At 44.4% G+C, this 21,468-nt stretch overlaps 1 protein-coding gene across 3 annotated transcripts in view; it reads right to left on the bottom strand.

Moving 5' to 3' along the window:
• Positions 1-21,468, bottom strand: part of LOC139530676 (disks large-associated protein 2-like) — a 198,242-nt gene that overhangs the window by 45,052 nt on the left and 131,722 nt on the right. For all 3 annotated transcript variants that reach the window (XM_071327285.1, XM_071327286.1, XM_071327287.1), the window contains one exon: positions 2,702-3,846. In XM_071327285.1, the coding sequence (XP_071183386.1) occupies positions 2,702-3,775 (1,074 nt within the window). In that variant the 5' untranslated portion in view covers positions 3,776-3,846. The remainder of the gene's footprint in view (positions 1-2,701; positions 3,847-21,468) is intronic.

The raw sequence follows: 21,468 nt of genomic DNA, 5'->3' as shown, positions 1-21,468 counted from the left end.
GCCATGTTATTTAACTGTAAAAATGTATGGGCCTAATAGTAAAGCCATGTCATTTAACTGTAAAAATGTATGGGCCTAATAGTAAAGCCATGTCATTTAACTGTAAAAATGTATTACTTTTTAATGTGGCATGAACACAACCAGGCATGATGTTTTCATTGATCATCATTCGTTGATCAAAAAGCAGGCTACCTGCGCACGTTCATCCACTCTAAAATAATTCCAGCATCTAAAACAGTGCACTTTGCACTGGTCATTTGATGAATGAAAAGGGGCATCTATTAAAACACCAAAAAGTGTAATGACATTCGTTGATTGTCATTAGGCAAACTTGTAGCCTGAATTGATTGTTGTATCCACTGGTGTCCGCGCATGTCTCGGTCCCGACTAGTGATCTCTACTTTCTCAAAATGTTTGTGTTCCCCTCGAACCACACCGCATTTTGGTATACACCGCATAAAGTCCATTCGCTCATTTCTCAAGTGGCTGCCAGGCGGTATAATAGCAGTTTTCTTTCCATATTTGTTTTAATTATAGAGATAGGCTCATGTTTTACCGGTACAACGTACTTTTGCCAGTAGGCCTACACCGTACCGGACCGGCTTACTTCCCCCCTGGCTTTAAATGAGCAGAAGCCTGCCTCATTCCAATGAGTATTAAAGAAGAGACAAAGCTTTGGTTCAGTTATTCATTGAGTCTGGCAAGTCCGCAAGACTAGCCTCCCACGCATAGGCCACATTCTGTTCCTAACACTGAAATTAAATTAAATAAAAACAAAATATAAATGTTATTATCAAACTAAAACGGAATAAAAACTAGTAAATCAAGTCTGCAAACTACCTGAAACTAAACCGAATTTTTAACAAAAGTTTAAAAAAATAAAAAATAAAATAAAAATATTGAAAAACACAAAACTATAATACCCTTGCTGGCACATCAAACCATAAGGAGTGCCACAAACACCCCGCCTCCCACAACAGCAAACAACAACAACTATCTTAGCAACAGGATGTTGCCTAAAGTTAGAGTAATGTTCTTGTCTAACAACTCAATCTGCCTGACTCACTGCTCCTGTTGATAAGGAAAGGAAGAGAGATAGAGACAGACAGTGAGACAGACAGACAGTCAGACAGCCAGTCAGCCAGCCAGAGACCAGCATAGTTTGTTAATTTCCCCCTGTCTCCCTGGTAGCTAGCTCACCTCTGAGAGAGGGCACCAATCCCCCAAGGGAAATGCGTCACCCGTGGCCGATTGACAACCGAGACTCAAAATAGCCCTGCGGCAGAGAACCAATAGAATGGGCCGGGCTATTTATAGAACAACCAACGTGTTTATGGACGTTCAGACACCCCATTTAATGAACAGATGAAGAATACATTACCGTCTCCTATCATCATTGTCTCAGAGAGAGCTTAGTACACTTAGAGAGATAAGAGAGTAGAGGTTCTAAAGCCCCAACGTTGTTTGGAGTTCATCACCTTTAAAAGTGCTTTATATACAGTTGCTTGGAATTAGTCACAGACCTCATGCTGCTGTTTTCCTTGTTTACGTCAGCTAATAGTCAGATACAATGCCGGACTCCTCATTAGAATGGTGGGTGGGTTGAGTAATGTACCTCTTGTCCATTTATTAAGACAGCATCTCACAGTTACACCACATTCCACTTCATGGAGAGTCCCAGAGGAGTGTTTCTCTGAGTGTTGAGGAGTTCACATGGTTTTAGCTCCAGGCAGTAGCCCACTCAATGTTCCCTGAGATTGTCAGCAGATCATACCTCATGGGTTGCATGTTTACTGTAAAACATGTACCTTTCATTGTCTTAAGAGCTTTGATATTGATTCATCATACACAAATACCATTGTTTGATATACATAGTTATTTCAGAGTGCAGTTGGTAAGGGACTTGCCATTCCCAAGCAAATGGCCTACGCTTTACTATAACAACCCCAACATAAAACCTCTGGACCATCAACTACAAACATGCTGATTCCCTTTGAATTGATCTTAATGCCGTTCCCCACAATCCACCGGGATTTCCCACAAAGCGGATCCAGGTCATGAACTAAGTGCTCTCACACACCGATACAGACCAACTGATAGCTTGGAGAAACAGCACGACAACAAGCTCAAATCGGCATTGATCCTGAGTCTTTTCTTTGCACTCCCGACTTGTCACTGGTGTCATTCATTGATACAGTAATTGATTTGCTCCCACTGTGCCGTCCCTTTCACTGCTACTACCCTGCTGATCCCCTGACAGGTGATTCATATCCTGGACAGGGAAATACAAGTGATTATATCTCAGAACTATCAGAAGTCCAGCTGAGACAAACAACATCATAGTAACTCTCTGGACTCACTGTCTTTTGAATATAAGCCTCTGATAGAATGGAATGCCATGTTAACGGCAGGCTTACTGAGATGAGTGCTAATCAACGAGCCTCATTATTTGCAGTGTTTCTGAGTGTTAGCATGTAGCCTAGTTGGTCTTTGGTTCTACACTGACTGCTAATGACAATAAATCCTCTCTTCAATAGCTTCACTAAATCAGCCTACCAGCGGACCTATGTCTATCCGTACTGTACATATCTGTCTGCTTCTCTGCCAATCCCATCCATCTCTCGGCCTATCTATAACATTACTGTGGTTCCAGCAACATGGCTCCAGTAACGGACATATTAGGATTATACGAGTGACTCACCTGTAGATAGTGGCAGGGCCTGAGGTTGGGCTTGAGGTCTGTGGGCGTCATGGGTTTCTCCAGGTTGAGGGACGACTTCCTGTAGGCCTCCTTGGCCTGGCTGACAGTCAGCGTTGACCAGGAGCTCCTCTTCATGAACTTCCCTTCAGGAGCCATGGCCACGCTCTCACACGCGGAACACTTCACATCGTTGTTGCTCTTGGAGGTCTTGAGCGACAGGTTCCCGTAGTGGCTGTGGACAGAGTCGGGGTAGCAGTGGCTGATGTGGTCCACCTGTTGGCGGGACATAACGCTGGGCGTCCGGTACGTACTGTCACTGTCCAGGTTATCGTCCGAGCTCCACCAGCCCGCCACCCCGGAGCGCTGCTTCCCGCTGCTGTCTGATGACTTACGCTCTTTGCTCTTACTGCGCTTGCTGTGTTTGTGGTGCCCATGGTGGTTGGGATGGTGGTGGTGGGAGCCTTCCCGGTGCGAGTCCCCCTTGGTGCCGTTCATCTTGGACGAGCCCTCCAGGGAGTGGGACTTGGTGAAGAGCTTCTGGACAGAGTGGACCAGGTGTCGGATCCTCCCAGGGCTCTCGTTGCGCTGCTCCGTGGTGGTGGTGTGTGTCTTTTGGTACTGCAGTGTGTGGAAGCCGTCGCGATGTAACGGAAGTTGCTTCTCAAACTGGTCCAGCAGGTTGGCCGGGATTCTGTTCATTTTACCGCTGCCGCCGTGCGACGAGCCACACTCGTCTCGATCCCGTGATCCACCACCACCACCACCACCACTGTCCCGTGACCCGCTACCGTCGTGGTGGGAACTGTAATGCATCCTGGGAAAGGTGCTGCTGGAGATGGAGTGGTCTGTGTTGGCCATGGAGACGGAGACGGGCATCGCCATGCACTCAGAGTGGATGGAGCTATGGGGGGAGCAGCGGCGGTGCTCCATGGGACAGCTCTCTGTGGGGCTGAGGAGGTAAGAGGGGGTGCGGGAGTCATGGTGGTCCAGGGAGTGTTCGCAGTCGGCCAGGCCGCAGGTGTGAGCCGAGGTGATCTGGAGCTGGCTGGGCCGCCCGCCCGATAGAGCCTTCATGTTCCTGGGTGGAGGAGGGGAGTTGCTTTCTTCATCGAAGTGCTGAGAGGGAGACCATGAATATTGCTGGTCTGTGTTTGTGTGTGTGTGTGTGTGTTTGTGTGTGTGTGTGTGTTTGTGTGAGAGAGAGAGAGAGAGAGAGAGCGAGAGAGAGAGAGAGAAAGACACATTATCAAATAAGCCGCTTATCAAATGTCATTGTCACTACAGCAGCACATTGTCCTCAGTCACCCAGAACAACAAGGTGGAAAAAGAGAAAGTATGATCACAAAATGGCACAGTCCCACAGAGCTCAGGCCTCTTATTCCCAACTCCCTCCCTCCCCTGTCTGTCTGTTGGTACCAGGCTGCGAGGCGAGGGAAGGTGAGGGGGACAGGTAGCAGCTAGCATTGCCATTTATCCAATGCAAAGTGAAATAATAGCCTATCATTCTGAAGCGGCGATGTCATCCGTCAAAGCCCTGATGAGAGCGCTTTGAGGTGCATCAGTGGACGGGCAGTGTTTGGCCCCTACCGCGGCCGCATCACTAGATTAAAACCACATTCTCTTTGATCTGTCACCAAAGGCGGACATCCCAGCCCACCTCGCTACCGCATTTAACTTAATCAGAGGAAAGCTTTTCTCTATTTAGACAACCCACCACCATTATTTCACTCTAATTGCACATGCCCTCCACTTGAATAAAACAGACAAAAGGGTCACAAGACAAAGACCGTAGAATACTAATGGAATAGCATCAGCTGACGCAGATTGACACAAAGTCTTATTTTCATCTTTCTGTAAAAAGGACTCTTCAGATGAACTGTTTATTGAATTTCTGTCCAAGAACGCAAGTTCAGTGCATTGAATCAACAACAATGAAATGTTACAAACCCTGACTGAGTGTTATTAGAAATTAACAATACTTTCCTAAACTCATCACACACAGAAATGACAATCAGGCCAAATATAACAATGGAACAAAGGGTTCCTAGCCATAAAGTATTGTGTGTTTGGTCATAAAGAGTTAGACCGGCCATATTTAATTTATTTGACAGTAAACACCTGTAAATATATTAAGAACAAAAGTAAGCCTCTTCCAGACAGCAATCCTCCAGTCAACTACACAGCCCATAAACTCCTGCACTTCCACTCAAACTGTAACCCCATAAAGTAAAGGAGAGACTATATTTCACGAGAAACCATAGAAATTGAAAGTCAAACAAACAAAAATCAGAGGCGGATGCTGGATGCTGATTTTTGTATTGGAAGGGACACGTATGGAAGATTATATGAGAGAAGGGACCAAGCGGAAAGCATAGGGTGATCTATGGCCAACAAGGGCCAGAGTTAACCAATACAGTACACTCTTAGAAAAAAGGGTTCAAAAAGGGTTCTTTGGCTGTCCCCATAGGAGAACCCTTTTTGGTTCCAGGTAGAACCCTTTTTGGTTCCAAGTAGATCCCTTTTGGGTTCCATGTAGAACCCTCTGTGGAAAGGGTACTACATGGAACCAAAAAAGGTTCTACCTGGAACCAAAAAGGGTTCTTTAAAGGTAAAGGGTTCCCTATGGGGAAAGCCGAATAACCGTTTTAGGTTCTAGATGGAACCTTTTTTTCCTAAGAGTGTAGTCCATACTCTGTCATTTCTATTATATCATTCTATCATACTTTAACAGGAATTTACGGTCTTTATTCTTAGTCTCTGCTATTGGCGCCTGGAGCAAGACAAGGAGCTGTGAGACCAGCAGCCGTGCTGCTGTAAATATCCATCAGTATGAATGTAATGCATTCCTTATGTGGGACATGTTCCACTAGGTGAGCCTTGACTACTTAACAGAACCATGCTAAATCTATCTAGTATAAGGAGCGCTAAAGGGAAACAGAAAGTGGATAAGTGAAACTCCGTAGTTGTGTATTTCAGAATCACGCCGCCAAACAAAACTGAGAGGAAAATGTTGAATGCCGTCAAAAAGAAAAACAACGTACTGCTACAGCAATGGCAACTCAGGTCTAACCTTCTCTCTGGGTTATGGCAGTTTGGTTCAACTCAGGTCTAACCTTCTCTCTGGGTTATGGCAGTTTGGTTCAACTCAGGTCTAACCTTCTCTCTGGGTTATGGCAGTTTGGTTCAACTCAGGTCTAACCTTCTCTCTGGGTTATGGCAGTTTGGTTCAACTCAGGTCTAACCTTCTCTCTGGGTTATGGCAGTTTGGTTCAACTCAGGTCTAACCTTCTCTCTGGGTTATGGCAGTTTGGTTCAACTCAGGTCTAACCTTCTCTCTGGGTTATGGCAGTTTGGTTCAACTCAGGTCTAACCTTCTCTCTGGGTTATGGCAGTTTGGTTCAACTGTGTGTTTCCTTCTACAGACAGAAGGGAAAGGGTATACCTAGTCAGTTGCAGAACTGAATGCATTCAACCGAAATGTGTCTTCCGCAGCATTTAACCCAACGCCTCTGAATCAGAGAGAGCAGTTGTTGGTGCTGCCTTGCTCAAGAGCAGAATAAAGAAGAATCCTCCTTGCCAGCCCAGGGATTCAAACTAGCAAACTTGTGTTTACTGGCTCAGTGTTCTTAACCGCTAGGCTACCTGCCATCCAGAGGATGACAACACGGCTACTGCTGTGTGAAATGATGCAGTGATGTCTGAAGTTGACTCTTCCACAAAGAATCTCTGAGAGACGAGTTGAATAAATGATCCGCCGGCAGAGTTTTGGCATTCCCCAGGATAATACTCCATACTGTGACACTCTCTCTCTCTCTCTCTCTCTCTCTCTCTCTCTCTCTCTCTCTCTCTCTCTCTCTCTCTCTCTCTCTCTCTCTCTCTCTCTCTCTCTCTCTCTCTCTCTCTCTCTCTCTCTCTCTCTCTCTCTCTCTCTCTCTCTCTCTCTCTCTCTCTCTCTCTCTCTCTCTCTCTCTCTCTCTGTATAGATATTTCCTGTTTCACATAATGGGAAAGAAAAGGAAGAGGATTTTGAAAGCAACTCCTACGACATCTCTCTATGAGCAAGCATCCTTCCAGCAAGTGCTCTCCAAATAGGCGAGTATCTATGACATCTGCTTCTGCCTCGGTCTCAGAGGCTGAATGATGAATACTGCAGCAAAGATTGATGATTTAGAGAAGCTAGAATGGTATGCATTAAAATGGCCTATAGAATCTTAACGGTTTTAACAACTAAATTGGGTGTGCTAAGTCCACAATAAGCTTAAACTACATCAGGAGACCACTTTTGAGGTATGGGAAAAATGATGCTCAGATTTTTGGGTGTAGTTACCCTTTAACTCAACTGCCACCAGCCATAGACTGTTGTTCGGTTAGCAATGTTTCTGTAGCGCTTATGTGATTGCAGACTTTGCAAAACAAATGGCCACTAGATTGATGCAAATAATCATGATATCATTATGTCAGGTAGACATAGGCTACTTTGTAGTTAACATTTCATTGAGAAGGTTTTTGGGAACTTTTCCATCTACCAGAAGACAGTTGTCATTACATTAGCATCATCGCTAATGGCTACACAAAGTGGTAGCCAAACGCGCACACAGACATAGGTCATTCCTGTTCCATTGCCTCTTCAGAAAGTTGATGGAAAATACGAATCACTGATGCATTTTGTTAATGTCTTATGATAGTATTGGGCAAATGAATGCATTTTCGACCAAGTTCAATACATTTAGTTGATTTTCTACTAAATGTATTGAACTTGGTCGAAAATGAACAAAAAATATGAATTGCAACATGCAAGTGTTGGTCCCATGTTTCATGAGCTGAAATAAAATATCTCAGAAATTGTTCATATGCAATTGCTGTGCACAAACTAGTTTACATCCCTGTTATTGGGATTTCTCCTTTGCCAAGATAATCCATCCACCTGACAGGTATGGCATATCAAGAAGCTGATTAAACAGCATGATCATTACACAGGTGCACCTTGTGCTGGGGACAATAAAAGGCACTCTAAAATGTGCATTTTTGTCACACAACATAATGCCACAGATCTCTCAAGTTTTGAGAGAGCGTGTATTTGGCATGCTGACTGCAGGAATGTCCACCAGAGCTGTTGCCAGATAATTTAATGTTAATTTCACTACCATAAGCTGCCTCCAACGTCATTTTACATCTCACAACCGCAGACCACGTGTATGGCATCGTGTGGGCGAGTAGTTTGCTGATGTCAACGTTGTGAACAGAGTGCCCCATGGTGATGGTGGGGTTATGGTACGGGCAGGCATAAGCTACGGACAACGAACACAATTGCATTTTATCAATGGCAAATTGAATGCAAAGACGTACCATTACGAGATCCTGAGGCCCATTGTCGTGCCATTCATCCGCCACCATCGCCTCATGGTTCAGCATGATAATGCACTGTCCCATGTCACAAGGATCTGTACACAATTCCTGGAAGCTGAAAATGTCCCTGTTCTTCCATGGCTTGCATACTCACCAGACATGTCACCCATTGAGCATGTTTGGGATGCTCTGGATTGACGAGTACGACAGCATGCCACAGTTCCTGCCAACATCCAGCAACTTCGCACAGCCAATGAAGAGGAGTGGGACAACATTCCACAGACCACAATCAACATCCTGATCAACTCTATGCGAATAAGATCTGTCGCGCTGCATGAGGCAAATGGTGGTCACACTAGATACTGACTGGTTTTCTGATCCACGCCCCTACTTTTTATTTTAAGGTAACTAGGCCTATGTTTTGTAACCTCCCCAGGTCGTTGCTGTAAATGAGAATGTATTCTCAGTCAACTCACCTGGTTAAATAAAATATAAATAAAACTGAAAAAAATCTACTGATCATGTCTAGCTCAACACTTGGCACAGAGCCATCAGTCCAATATTTTCAACACTCCAAGAACCCCCACCCCCCAAGTGCTGGAACTCTGACATGCAGGAGGCTAGAGAGAGAGTGTGTCAGTCATATATTAAGGGCTCCTGCCCAGTACGTAGCCGGCGCTGCGCAGAGAGTATGAATAAAGGCAGTTTTGCTCCTCTTATCACATTAGCATTTAAATAGCATTATATCTGCTCAGAGTAACTCTGACAGGCACACACCTCCGCTCGTTTAGCCTGGAGCAGGACTTGAAGTTAAAAAGAGAATAATAAAGCAAGGAGAAGACTACAGAGCAAAAGGCCCACGACCTTCAGAATTGGCAGTATCAATTTACCTCAATGTTACGTAAGAATGGAGCAAATAAGGCCATACAGGGGGAGCTAAGCATCAGAGTAGTATATCATCACCAATAAATACAATAAACATTGGCTTACAAAAGAGGTTTCAGGTTGAGAGCAATTGACAATAACAGGAGCAACCGCTAGCTGAGAAAAGAGAATCCTCCGTGCTCTCCCATCTAATCGAAGAAAAGAAGCACCATTTCTAAGCAAAGCAAATCGATAGAGCAGCTTGATTATCCATCTCCCAAAGGTTAAACGCCCTCTCCCCAGAATGCTGGCCTTTCCTCACAAAATCAAAGGCGGGAAATTGTGTCCTTAACCCCCAGGGGGTAAGCGATGGTCCAGGCTATTAGATTGTAGTGTGAACCAATGGAAAGCTGCCGGGCCAGGGCAGAAGAGCAGTGGTGGCCAGAGCCTGATTCTCTACACTCTCCCCTCCCCTCTCAGATGCTCAGGTCCCACTCTCTCAGACAGCCAGGATCCGACAGACCATCTCTGTCACTGACACGGCTCGACTACCCTCTCCAGCCCATCCCAACGCCCCATATCAGCAAACATTATGGGAATTTTCACAGGCGCAAAGAGAGAGAGGTCTGGAAAGTATCAAGAGGAGAGAGAGGAGAGAGCTAAAGGCTTTGGGAGAATATGTGGGGGTTTCACTTAACGTGCTGAGTCAGCGCGTCACAGATCATACGGACACTATGTCTACTCTCTGAATGCAGTAAAGCCAGGGGGTATATATCAAAATGGTTCTCACGCTGATCACTGGGATAATATAGGGCCACTGTCACATGGACCACTGCTGCAGACATAACTGTGCTTTTCAAAAAGAAACCCTTACTGAGGTTCTGCTATTTAATTAAGTTATCATTTACTGCTCTGATTTAAGATAACCCAATAGAGTGCTGAATATTAAAACATAGCAACTATGCATGACAAATTCAGTCATTTCCCACCGGCACACACTGGTTGAATCAACGTTGTTTCCACGTCATGCCGTGATTCATACTTTAGTCAGGCTATTTCTGCACACTGAGTCAATGCTCATTGAGGAATCCAAAGAGGTCCTACAAGTCAAGTGTTCCAAATTCAGACAGCTCTCCCCTCCTGCATTGTGCAAGAGTGTCGGTGGTGCTGAGTCATGGGGAGAGGAGAGAGAGAGAGACTATAGCTTTGCTGGGTGGGTGTTGCATTGTGTTGGCTGGATGTGACGGAGCCTGAGGCGCATCCTGTTGCTTGTCTCATTGTGGTGTGTTGGCCACAGAGCTGGCAACTCCGTGAGGATGTGAGTGAAGACAGATAGCCAACCACCTGCCTGCTGGGCCTGAACAGTGTGAGATGGAGCAATCAGAGCAGCACCCCACCATCTCTTGCTCTGCATGAGGGTTAGCAGCACTGGGGCTCGATCTAGTTTAGACCAGATGTACACAGCTGCAGTGGGTTTGTCTAGTGGGAAGAGAGGAGCTGCATAACAGAACATCAATGAGTAGAGAGAGAGAGAGAGAGGGTTTATGAGAGAGAGAGAGAGGGTTTATGAGAGAGAGAGAGAGGGTTTATGAGAGAAAGAGAGAGGGTTTATGAGAGAAAGAGAAAGAGAGAGAGAGAGGGTTTATGAGAGAAGAGAGAGAGAGAGAGAGAGAGAGAGAGAGGGTTTATGAGAGAAAGAGAGAGAGAGAGAGAGAGAGAGAGAGAGAGAGAGAGGGTTTATGAGAGAAAGAGAGAGAGAGAGAGAGAGAGAGAGAGAGAGAGAGGGTTTATGAGAGAGAGAGAGAGAGAGAGAGGGTTTATGAGAGAAAGAGAGAGAGAGAGAGAGAGAGAGAGAGAGAGAGGGTTTATGAGAGAAAGAGAGTGACAGAGAGAGAGAGAGAGAGGGTTTATGAGAGAAAGAGAGTGACAGAGAGAGAGAGAGAGAGGGTTTATGAGAGAAAGAGAGTGACAGAGAGAGAGAGAGGGTTTATGAGAGAAAGAGAGTGACAGAGAGAGAGAGAGAGGGTTTATGAGAGAAAGAGAGTGACAGAGAGAGAGAGAGAGGGTTTATGAGAGAAAGAGAGTGACAGAGAGAGGTAGGGAGAGAGAGCGGCGGAGAGAGAGAGGAGGGAGAAGGAGAAGATCAAAATGAATGAGAGACTGAGAGGCAAGAGCAATGATTATAGAACCCAACTGTAACCAAAGACAAAAGAAGATAACCTTTGTATAGCCAATGTGGCCCATAATCCAGTAGAACTCCACAGTCAGGAGCCAAGGGCACTCTTACCTTACTTTCCTATAAGATTAAGTTAGCCAGATAAGCAGGGCAGCACAATGCTTTAATACTTATCGGTGGCTCAGTGAATTAGCAGCGTAATGATTGGAGACAGTGTCTTATCTGTGCTGTGCTCAGCGCTCTGCGGTATGGAACTGTCCCTCTGTCTGTCAGTCAAACCTGGGAACAGAATGGAGGGGAACAAAACCTCTGAAGTGACAGAATCAGCGTCCTCTTCAACTGCTCCTGGTACAGAATAGAGAATAGTGTCTCCATTTTGATATTATGACTAACGCCATAGAAACTGGTATATTTTAATGTAGCAAAACATAGGATAACATGAGGCAAGTTTCTGTCTCTGAGAACCCACTTCAGGATCAGGAGGTCCAACTGAACACTCCAAGATGTGACAGACAATTCCATCACAGCAACACCCCTGTTCACCTGATCCTCCACACCTCTCACACACACCAAATTGAAAATCCAGCTCTGTGATTCTCTCTCTCTCTCTCTCTCTCTCTCTCTCTCTCTCTCTCTCTCTCTCTCTCTCTCTCTCTCTCTTTCTCTTTCTCTTTCTCTCTCGCTTTCTGTCTCTCTCTCTGGGCTCCAGCCCAGAACACAGAGGGGGTGGGTGTAACGGTATTGACGTGAAAGACTGAGGTGATACAGGCAGTCAGGTTCAGATCCTTGTCTCCTTTTCAATGTGAACCAAAACATTAGAGGCACAAAGTCAATCAGTGTGTTAAATTATTTGTTGTGATGTTAATCTGAGCTGCATCAGCTCTTGTGCTTATTAAAGCTGGTAGAATAGAGGCAATTGCCAGATATCTCATACAATTATGTTCTGTATCTAAGGCATAAGATGATAAAGAAAGCTCTTTTCTCCCTTTGAAATTCAATTGAATTCATGTTTGCGCACACACACACAGGGTTGGGTAGGTTACTTTCTAAATGCAATATGTTACAGTTACTAGTTACCTGTCTAAAATGTTATCAGGTTCATAACTTTTGGATTACCCAAACTCAGTAACGTAATCTGATTACTTTCAGTTACTGGATTACTTTCCCCTTAATCACATTTTATTCATCACATGCTTCGTAACCAAACAGATGTAGACTAACAGTGAAATGCTTACTTACGGGCCCTTCCAAACTATGCAGAGAGAAAGAAAATAGAGAAATAATAGAAAAGTAAAACACGTAATAATAGTTGTAGTAATAGATACACAATGAGTACATTAGGTACCAGTACCAAGTCCATGTGCAGGAGTACAAGGTCATTGAGGTAGATATGCACATAGATATATATGTACATAGATAGATAGGTAGATATGTACTAGCGGTTAAGAGCGTTGGGCCAGTAACCGAAAGATCGCTGGTTCGAATCCCCCCAAAATTTGCCGTTCTGCCCATGAGCAAGGCAGTTAACCTCCTCTTAATCGGAGTGGACGTCGATTAAGGCATCCGGCATCCCCCTGCAGCTCTCTGATTCAGAGGGGTTGAGTTAAATGTTGAATGAATTCAGTTGTGCCACTGGCTAAGTATCCCCTTTCCCTTACATATAACTAGGAATAAAGTGACAGATAGTAAATAGTAGTAGCAGCGTATGTGATGAGTCAAAAAAAGTTAGCACAAAAAGGGTCCATGCAAAGAGTATTTAGATAACTATTTAGCAGTTTTATGGATTGGAGGTTGAAGCTGTTCAGGGTCCTGTTGGTTCCAGACTTGCTGGATCGGTATCGCTTTCCGTGCGGTAGCAGAGAAAACAGTCTATGACTTGGGTGGCTGGAGTCTTTGACAATTTTTAGGGCCTTGCTGTGATACCGCCTGGTATAGTGGACCTGGATGGCAGGGAACTCGACCCCAATGATGTACTGGGCCCTACGCACTACCCTCTGTAGCGCCTTGCGGTCAGATGCCAAGCAGTTGCCATACCAAGTGGTGACGCAGCCAGTCAAGATGCTTTCAATGTTGCAGCTGTATATCTTTTTGAGGATCTGAAGGCCCAAATCTTTTTAGCCTCCTGAGGTGGAAGAGGCGTAGTCGTGACTTCTTCATGACTGTGTTGGTGTTTTTGAACCATGATAGATCCTTAGTGATGTGGACACCGAGGAACTTGAAGCTCTCGACCCGCTCCACAACAGCCCCGTCGATGTTAATGGGGGTGTGCTCGGCTTTTCATTTCCTGTAGTCCACAATCAGCTCCTTTGTCTTGCTGACGTCGAGGGAGCGGTTGTTGTCCTGGCACCACACTGCCAGGTCTTTGACCTCCTCCTTATAGGCTGTCTCATCGTCGTCTGTGATCAGGCCTACCACCGTTGTGTCGTCAGCAAACTTAATGATGGTGTTGGAGTTGTGCACGGCCACGCAGTGGTGAGTGAACAGGGAGTACAGGAGGGGACTAAGCACGTACACTTGAGGGGCCCCCGTGTTGCACCTTTTATCAACGCTGAATTGAATGTCATAGAGAAAACAAAAAGGTGCTACAATGTATTTCTTCACATACATTACAAGAAGTAATCAAGTTTTTCAAAAGTATCTGTAATCTCGATTACAATATGTTTGCTAGTAACGTAATTGGTTACAGTTATTTGTTTAGCAGATTACATGTAACTTATTACATGTAATCAGTTACTCCCAACCCTACAGGCACGCACACATACAGATTGAAAAGGTTGCTGTTGGCTCCAGGGGGAGATGGACACAAGCACATCTGACAGTAAAATGTAATTAGTTTAAGTGGGTGGCCCAGTGTTTTACTGGCTGTTTTAGAGGCAGTGAAATGAAAGGACTGCTATTGACCCTGGCCCTAGGAAAACTCACAACGCAGCACACAAGGGACTATTCACCATCACTGGACGACCAAAACTCTCAGAACCAAAAATGGGACTTGATGAGAGTGTATTGGTAACTTTAATAAGCTTTATGGAGTTACAAGGATCTACTGACTACAAGGATGTTACATGTCTTTATCACGTACAAAACATATTTATCAATGTTCAATAACACCTGAAATATCGTATATTACTGAGAAAAATAGTTGTTTGTTGGGCGCTTCTAGAGGTAGTGTATCAGATAGGTACTCAGGCAGTCAGCATCTGATTAGGGCCCTTTCAATAGAACCACACACACAGCCTGTAGGCCTCTAGGCTCCATCTCTAGTCACTCACTCAAGCCACATGATTCAACTAATCATTCAGCTGATTTAGTTTCCCTCCCCAGGACATGCAGTGGTAATAGGATGAGAGGAGAGCTGGGAAACCTGGCATCACTCTGTCGCCTGGAGGACCGGACTGGATCTGACAAAAGTCTGCTTTGGTGCCAGGAGGTTTTCCTGACAGGTTTTTCATTTGTGTTTGATCTATGTTCTTCATGGAGTAAATCAGTATAAGACGGGTCAGTTGAGTCAGAATTCTGTCCTTTCCCACAAGAGACCATTAAAATGAACACAGACGGCCAGCTGCAATGTTCCTGTCACATAGGCAGAGGTGAAAGCAACACGTTTCATCACGAGAATAAGTCATTTTTCTCCCAGGTAACCCGGTATTTCCCGCCAAAACCGGAAGTGTCATTCTAAAGCATTTAAAGTACATGTCTGGATTAGAGCTTTGATCGGCAAGAAGATTCAAGCCTTATGCTACCTGATCCGGATGAGACATACATTAAAGACCTACGTTAAAGATATTTTATGGTCACAAGCCCAAAAAATCCCAAATGATTGTACCATTATCCATTACATAGCCTATGATATATATATAAGCTACCGCACATTACGCACAACAGAAAAACATAAAAGCCCATAGATGTAGCTATGCTCTCTTGAGTAAATAAATTAAACTAGCTCCAGTAGCCTAATCTTTTTGAGTGTGGACTGTATTACTGTACTGCATTGTATTCTGCTGTATTATATGGACTGGAATTACGGACCTCGTTCAAAACCATGAAGCTGGGAGAGAACATGTAATGCTGGTGCAGAACATGCGGCCTACAATTATAGCGTATTTGATTTTAATTTGATTTCTATTTAGCATTTTATAATTAGTAGGATGATACATATACATATAGACTATATAGACTACCTTTTGAAATATTTCCACTAATGTTGTACGACGTGCATCTTAGCACACCGTATTAGCCTTATTCGCTTATTTTCCCCAGTGTATTTATCCCTGTGTTTCCTGTCTCTCTGTGCCAGTTTGTCTTGTATGTTAGTCAAGTCAACCAGTGTGTTTTTCCCCAAACTCCTTTTCTATTCTCTTTTGCCAGTCTTCCCAGCCTGACTCTGGACTGCTTTCCCACCTGCCTGATCATCCTGCCTGCCCTGACCTTGATTCTGCCTGCACTTCGGTACCTTTTGGACTCTGAACTGGTTTTGACACTTTTTGCCTGTCCACGACCATTCTTTTGCCTTACCCTATTGGATTAATAAATACTGTAAGACTCCAACCATCTTCCCCCTGTGTCTGCATCTGGGTCTTGCCTTGTGTCATGATAGTTGCTTTATTCCTTATCTCGCTTTCAACAGTTAAATGAAGTTCCCTTGTCCTCATTTTCATAATTGTAATGACATGCTTGAATAATATAGGACTAGATGAGATGCAGATGGCTATCACTTCACAGTGACTGAATAATGAACTGCTATAGCCAACCGACATCATGCATTCTCTCTTCTTTCAATCTCCCTGGGAGTTCTATTGGCTGCTGTGTTTAACATTCAGCAAACAAAAGCTTGCATTCCTCTTTGAATAGTCTATTAGTAAAATAAATGCTAATTAAAAAAATTGTCCAGCAAGCTATTCTAGTCTAGCTTTTCCTGGGACAGCAACAGCTATGAAACCTTTTTTTTTAAGGAGAGGCCAGCGGAGCGCAGGTGCATATTGTGCAAGAGAGAGGCTATAACTTAGATTCTTATTCATAACCCATCTTTCATTAGCTAAATATAAGGCTAATACCGCATTGCATTTATTACCTGAAAGAGGTAGGGTAGGACATTTACACTGAATAAATGTTCCATATGCACATTAAGCTTTTCTCACAACTTTTGTGAACATTTGTTTACATCCCTGTCAGTGAGCATTTCTTTGCCAAGATAATCCATCCACCTGACAGGTGTGGCATATCAACAAGCTGATTAAACAGCATGATCATTACACAGGTGCACCTTGTGCTGGGGACACTAAAATGGTGAGCGGTTTGCTGGTGTCAACGTCGTGCACAGAGTGCCCCATGGTGGCGGTAGGGTTACGGTATGGGCAGGCATAAGCTACAGACAATGAACACAATTGCATTTTATCGATGGCAATTTGAATGCACAGAGATACCGCAATGAGATCCAGAGGCCCATTGTTGTGTTTTTCATCCGCCACCATCACCTCATGGTTCAGCATGATAATGCACGGCCCCATGTCACAAGGATCTGTACACAATTCCTGGAAGTTGAAAATGTCCCTGTTCCATGGCCTGCATACTCAGACATGTGCACCAGACATGTCACCCATTGAGCATGTTTGGTATGTTATGGATCGACGTATACGACAGCGTGTTCCAGTTCTCGCTAATATCCAGCAACTTAACACAAGAGTGGGACAATATTCCACAAGCCACAATCAACAGCCTGATCAACTATATGCGAAGGAGATATGTTTGCGCTCCATGAGGCAAATGGTGGTCACACTAGCTACTGACTGCTTTTCTGATCCACGGCCCTACTTTTTTTAAGGTATCTTTGACGTGGCGGCAGGTAGCCTAGTGGTTAGAGCGTTGGGCCAGTAACCGAAAGGTTTCTGGATCAAATCCCCAAGGTAAAAATCTGTCGCTCTGCCCCTGAACAAGGCAGTTAACCCACTGTTCCCCGGTAGGCTGTCATTGTAAATAAGAATTTGTTCTTAACTGACTTGCCTAGTTAATAAAATAAAAAAAGACCAACAGATGCATATCTGTATTCCCATTAGGGCCTAATGGATTTATTTCAATGAACTGATTTTCTTAAATGAACTCTAACTCAGTAAAATCTTTTAAATTGTTGCATGTTGCGTTTATATTTTTGTTCAGTGTATATATACACTGAGTATACAAAAACATTAAGGACACCTTTCCATGACATAGACTGGCCAGGTGAATCCAGGTGGAAGCTATGAACCATTATTGATGTCAATTGTTAAATCCACTTCAAGCAGTCTAGATGAAAGAGAGGAGACCGGTTAAAGAAGGATTTTTAAACCTTGAGACAATTGAGACATTGATATTGGATATTCAGGGGGTGAATGGGCAAGACAAAAGATTGGCGTGCCTTTGATTCAAATAACCAACTCATCATCAATCTTTCATTATTTGAATCAGCTGTGTAATGCTAGCGCAAAAAAACTAAACGTACACGGGGGGCAGGACCGACTTTGGGGAGCCCTGCGGTATTAGGGTTTGTGTCAAGAACTGCAACGCTGCTGGGTTTTTCCATGCTCAACAGTTTCCTGTGTGTATCAAGAATGGTCCACCACCCAAAGGACATCCAGCCAACTTGACACAACTGTGTGAAGCATTGGTTGTCAACATGGGCCAGCATCCATGTGGAGCGCTTTCGACACCTTGTAGGTGCTTTTCTGATCCACGGCCCTACTTTTTTAAGGTATCTTTGACGGGGCGGCAGGTAGCCTAGTGGTTAGAGCAATGGGCCAGTAACCGAAAGGTTTCTGGATCGAATCCCCAAGGTAAAAATGTGCAAAGTCGGTCCTGCCCCCCGTGCACGTTTAGTTGTCGCAATTCAACAGCTCAGACACAAGAGGTATGTGACAGGGTCTACAGTCAATCACGGATTACAAAAAGAAAACCAGCCCCGTCACAGACCAGGCTGTCTTGCTCCCAGACAGACTAAACAACTTCTTTGCTCGCTTTGAAGACAATACAGTGCCACTGACACGCCCCGCTACCAAAACCTGCGGACTCTCCTTCACTGCAGCCGACGTGAGTAAAACATTTAAACGTGTTAACCCTCGCAAGGCTGCAGGCCCAGACGGCATCTCCAGCCGCGTCCTCAGAGCATGCGCAGACCAGCTGGCTGGTGTGTTTACAGACAAATTCAATCAATCCTTATCCCAGTCTGCTGTTCCCACATGCTTCAAGAGGGCCACCATTGTTCCTGTTCCCAAGAAAGCTAAGTCAACTGAGCTAAACGACTACCGCCATGTAGCACTCACTTCCGTCATCATGAAGTGCTTTGAGAGACTAGTCAAGGACCATATCACCTCCACCCTACCTGACATCCTAGACCCACTCCAATTTGCTTACCGCTCCAATAGGTCCACAGACGACGCAATCGCAACCACACTGCACACTGCCCTAACCCATCTGGACAAGAGGAATGGGACCCTGGGTCTCGACCCCGCCCTGTGCAACTGGGTACTGGACTTCCTGACCTGCCCCCAGGTGGTGAGGGTAGGTAACAACATCTCCACCCCGCTGATCCTCAACACTGGGGCCCCACAAGGGTGCGTTCTGAGCCCTCTCCTGTACTCCCTGTTCACCCACGACTGCGTGGCCATGCACGCCTCCAACTCAATCATCAAGTTTGCAGACGAGACTACAGTGGTTGGCTTGATTACCAACAACGACGAGACGGCCTACAGGGAGGAGGTGAGGGCCCTCGGAGTGTGGTGTCAGGAAAATAACCTCACACTCAACGTCAACAAAACAAAGGAGATGATCTTGGACTTCAGGAAACAGCAGAGGGAGCACACCCCTATCCACATAGACGGGATAGTAGTGGAGAGGGTAGAAACTTTTAAGTTCCTCGGCGTACACATCACGGACAAACTGAAATGGTCCACCCACACAGACAGCGTGGTGAAGAAGGCGCAGCAGCGCCTCTTCAACCTCAGGAGGCTGAAGAAATTCGGCTTGTCACCAAAAGCACTCACAAACTTTACAGATGCACAATCGAGAGCATCCTGTCGGGCTGTATCACCGCCTGGTACGACAACTGCTCCGCCCACAACCGTAAGGCTCTCCAGAGGGTAGTGAGGTCTGCACAACGCATCACCGGGGGCAAACTACCTGCCCTCCAGGACACCTACACCGCCCGATGTCACAGGAAGGCCATAAAGATCATCAAGGACAACAACCACCCGAGCCACTGCCTGTTCACCCCTCTATCATCCAGAAGGCGAGGTCAGTACAGGTGCATCAAAGCAGGGGCCGAGAGACTGAAAAACAGCTTCTATCTCAAGGCCATCAGACTGTTAAACAGCCACCACTAACATTGAGTGGCTGCTGCCATACATGTAAAAAATGTATCACTAGCCACTTTAAACAATGACACTTAATATAATGTTTACATACCCTACATTACGCATCTCATATGTATATACTGTACTCTATACCACCTACTGCATCTTGCCATCTTTATGTAATACATGTATCACTAGCCACTTTAAAAAATGCCACTTAATATAATGTTTACATACCCTACATTACTCATCTCATATGTATATACTGTACTCTATACCATCTACTGCATCTTGCCATCTTTATGTAATACATGTATCACTAGCCACTTTAAAAAATGCCACTTAATATAATGTTTACATACCCTACATTTGTAACGTTCCTGACCTGTTTTATGTTGTTTTTGTATGTGTATATGGTCAGGGCGTGAGTTTTGGGTGGGCAGTCTATGTTTTCTGTTTCTATGTTGGTTTTGGTTGCCTGGTATGGCTCTTAATTAGAGGCAGGTGTTTTGCGTTTTCCTCTAATTAAGAGTCATATTTAGGTAGGGTGTTCTCACTGTTTGTTTGTGGGTGATTGTCTCCTGTGTCGTTGAATGTATGTACCATACGGGACTGTTTGGCTGTTCGTTTATTTTGATGTCGTCTGTTTCCTGTCCGTGAGTTTACGTTTAGTTATGTAAGTTTATGTTCAGGTTTCGTCAACGTCGTTTTCTTGTTTTGTATATTTGAAAGTGTTTTGTTTCGTGTTGCCATCGTCGTTAATAATAAAAAGATGGCTTACTTCCCGAATGCTGCATTTTGGTCTGATGATCCTTCTCTCCTCTCCTCGTCCGAGGATGAGGAGAGAGACAGCCCTTACAACATTACTCATCTCATATGTATATACTGTACTCTATACCATCTACTGCATCTTGCCATCTTTATGTAATACATGTATCACTAGCCACTTTAAACAATGCCACTTAATATAATGTTTACATACCCTACATTACTCATCTCATATGTATATACTGTACTCGATACCATCTACTGCATCTTGCCATGCCGTTCTGTACCATCACTCATTCATATATCTTTATGTACATATTCTTCATCCCGTTACACTTGTGTGTATAAGGTAGCTGTTGTGAAATTGTTAGGTTAGATTACTCGTTGGTTATTACTGCATTGTCGGAACTAGAAGCACAAGCATTTCGCTACACTCGCATTAACATCTGCTAACCATGTGTATGTGGCAAATAAAATGTATTTGATTTAGAGTCCATGCCCCGACAAAATGAGGCTGTTCAGGGGGCCCAAAAAATCTCAATGTTAAGGTGTTCCTAATGTTTGGTATACTCAGTGTATATCAATCTTGAACAGGATCTATTTTGAAGGCAATTTGAATGGAATTGACTGAGGGAGAGAAAAACAATGAGAGAGTGCTCGCGTGAGCACTGATTTAAAGCAACCATTTTCCAGTGATAGGCTGTTTTAAAACGTTGCAGGTGCGATAATTAATTTTACAATGAAAAAATATGGTGACCCCCGAAAGCCAGATGGAGATGTGTAAATTAGACGTGGATCCAGTCCTTACATTAATGCGCTATGCTGCAGCAAATGTAGTCCTACCTTTCACAAGAAAAAAAGTGACCATGATGAGATGATGCATGCATTATGAACTGTGCTCCGTACTGAGATGCGCCCTGAGTATTGATGATTGATCATGCAGATAGCAGACTATGCTGTAGCCAGTAGAGAAGCCAGATTTAGACATTGCATATAGTGTAACATTTCATTTAACGTCATGCTGTTCATATAAATAATTTATTATAATTTACCGGTTTCTCACAGTTATTTATCCTGGGAAAAGGGAGTGGGTTTGGGTGGGAAATCTCATTAAATCTCGGTAACCTGGTTCCCGCTATTCAACCCGAGTCTGGTGCTGCATTTCTACTACTGTTATCAGCAACACTATGGGAAAAAACTCTTCAGCCTTTATCATTTTTACTGTCCTTCCTCTCTCCCCAGATCTATCATTGATTTATCTTCTGTCCATATCCACTCCCCTCTACTCACTCTCT

Source organism: Salvelinus alpinus, chromosome 9 (assembly GCF_045679555.1).
Source record: "Salvelinus alpinus chromosome 9, SLU_Salpinus.1, whole genome shotgun sequence".
Classification (NCBI taxonomy): Eukaryota; Metazoa; Chordata; class Actinopteri; order Salmoniformes; family Salmonidae; genus Salvelinus; species Salvelinus alpinus.
Note: the sequence above shows the minus strand (reverse complement) of the source record. Positions and strands in the feature narration are given on the sequence as shown.